Source organism: Cryptosporidium andersoni (assembly GCF_001865355.1).
Source record: "Cryptosporidium andersoni isolate 30847 chromosome Unknown contig_98, whole genome shotgun sequence".
NCBI lineage: Eukaryota > Apicomplexa > Conoidasida > Eucoccidiorida > Cryptosporidiidae > Cryptosporidium > Cryptosporidium andersoni.
Genome location: NW_027122810.1, coordinates 27,252 through 29,986, shown reverse-complemented (window position 1 = coordinate 29,986; position 2,735 = coordinate 27,252). Strand labels below are relative to the sequence as shown.

The following is a 2,735-nucleotide window of genomic DNA, read 5'->3' as shown; positions in this document are numbered from 1 at the left end:
TAAATTAATATAAATATATTTTGTAACTTGTATATTTAACATTTTATAGATAGAATTGTATTTAATATTATTAATTAATAACAGAATATAATCAGCAATTGTCTTATTATCAATATATTATTTAGTAACTATTGAATATAATAATAATATTAATATAGGCTAAAATTAGGAAATTGATGTTATTATAATATGACTAATATAACATATAATTATAAAAGTTATTTATAGAATTTGATGATTAAAATATAAGTAATATTATACTATTTTATAATATAATTAAAAATATCTTATTATATATTAGTTAATCTAAAATTTTAATTCTAATATTTGTAATATATCATAAGCTATAGTATCTTAATAATTATTTAGAGATAATATTTGTTAATAATAAATAATTTAGAAATAGTATTTATTACTAAATATTTAGAGAATTTATATTTAAATATTATATATTAATACTAAAAAAATTAATTTATAGATATATTTATTTCTATTATTACAGAATAGGATAATTTTTACTTAAATAATAATAAAACAAGATAAAAAACTTTAATAAATAATGAAATATAAATACAAATAATTTTTGATTATCAAAATTCATAAAATATTAATTTTTATTATTTCATTATTATTTTAAAGTTTATTTAAGATTAATAAAGTTAAGTTTTATTATTTAAATTTATTTAAAAAAAGATATATATTAAAAATTCTTAAGTAAATTCAATTTAAATTTATATATAACAATTAGTAATAAAATTAAAAAGTATATATATTTGAATTAAATCTTCAAATATTATTAACAAATTTTTTAATCTTTATTATTGAATATTATTTACAAATATATATATTCTAAACATTTTTATATTAGAAAACTACTTTAATTATTAATAATAATCAAGTTTCATCTAGGATTTAGTAATAATATTATTGAATCTATTGAATTTAATAAAAATTATATAGTAATTAAATTTTAAATATGTATATTTTTTTTTAAATATTAAGGATTAAAACGGCTGAATAAATAATAAGATAAATCAAGACAATAAGCTAATAAAATATATTTTTATATTTACTAAGATATACTAAAAACAAATATAAAATATATTTCTACTGTATTTACTTAAATGACAATATAGTTTTAAATTTTATAGACATTAATAATAATTAGGATAATGTAATTACTTAAAATATATTTTATTATTAAAAACCAAAATATTATATTGTACACAAGGTAATATTATTAATTTCATTTATATAATAGAAATAATTTAATATTAGATTGTAAATAATAAATATAATCTTTTTTTTATTGAATGATAAATTATTTCAAAGTAATTAAATTATAGATATTTTATATTTCAATTTTGTAATATTATACAATTTCTAAAATATTTATAAACTTTTGATTATTTTAAATGTTATTTATATATAATTATATTCATTTTAAAATAATTATGTTGTTTTTATATTTTCCAAGATAATTTGTTAGTTTTTAAAAATATAAAATATGATAATAGTATTGAAATAAATAATTAAATAATATATATTTAAATTTATCAACATTTTAGAATTTAAAAAAAAAATTATTTATAAATGTCTGAATATCGTTTATATTTATTAAATTAAAATATTTATTGAGATTTAAAGAAAAAATAGTGGTAATTTTAGAAAATATATATTGCTTATTCAATATATTAAATTCTCTTATCACAAAAAGTTAAATTGAATTATTTTATAAGTTATATCATATTTATTATTCTGGTAGTGAAGATATTATTAATATATTAATTAATTAAAATAATTGAAAAGTCCTAAGATATATTTTAAGAAATAAAGAAGAAAAACCCCCAACTTTTTTTTTTCTTACGATATTAAATATAGTTATATATTAATTTGTCTATTAATATAATATTTACAAAGTAGTATCTATTGATGTAACACCACCAAATAGTGTTTGTATTGAATTATAATCCATAAATGGAGTATCTACAGAAACTATGTTGCTAAATGGTCCAGAGAAATCATCAATGCCAATATAAGGTGAATAAAATCCTTGTATTGGGTATTGAAATCCAACATCAAAAAATGTTGATGTAAAAAATGGATTATAAAAAAAACTTAGAGGGCTAGAAAATAAACTAATATCAATATTAAAGTAGTTTGAGCCGAACAAATAAAATGCTGAACCAGGATTAAATAAAAAGGGTTGAAAATAACTATTTCCAAAATATAAATTCACATCATAGAAATCTGGACCAAAATATGGGAAAAGTGGGGTATATGGAATAAATGATCCTATTGGAATTGGAACTGGGATGGGACAAAAGAATGGAACTTCAACATTGTTTATAACTATTGTTGTTGTTCCTATTGGTCCATTTCTTCTGATTCTTGACATTGTACGTACTTGATATCCAAAAGTATCTTCTAAATAATTTATTACAGATTTAACATATTGAACTCTTTGCTTAAATATTCTATATTGGAATTCACTAAAGGATCCAGATGTAATTCCAAAGCTTTCTAACTGTTCCAATTGGGAATTAAGATCATATAAATCTTTATTAGCTCTATTATATAAACATTGAGCATCGTACAGGTCCGATACTTGAGGATATGGGGAGAATGGTGGAATTCTTTGTAGATAATCCTTTGGAATTGAGTTTTGTTGAGGTTGATATTGAGGTTGAAGTTGATATTGTTGAGGTTGATATTGAGGTTGATATTGTTGAGGT

At 17.2% G+C, this 2,735-nt stretch overlaps 1 protein-coding gene across 1 annotated transcript in view; it reads right to left on the bottom strand.

Annotated features, from left to right (window-relative positions):
- Positions 1-1,912: 1,912 nt before the first annotated feature.
- Positions 1,913-2,735, bottom strand: part of cand_039030 (uncharacterized protein) — a gene marked incomplete at both ends in the record, with an annotated part of 1,272 nt that continues 449 nt past the window's right edge. The window contains one exon of the mRNA XM_067214124.1: positions 1,913-2,735. This exon is cut by the window's right edge and continues 449 nt beyond it. Within this exon, the coding sequence (XP_067069710.1) occupies positions 1,913-2,735 (823 nt within the window).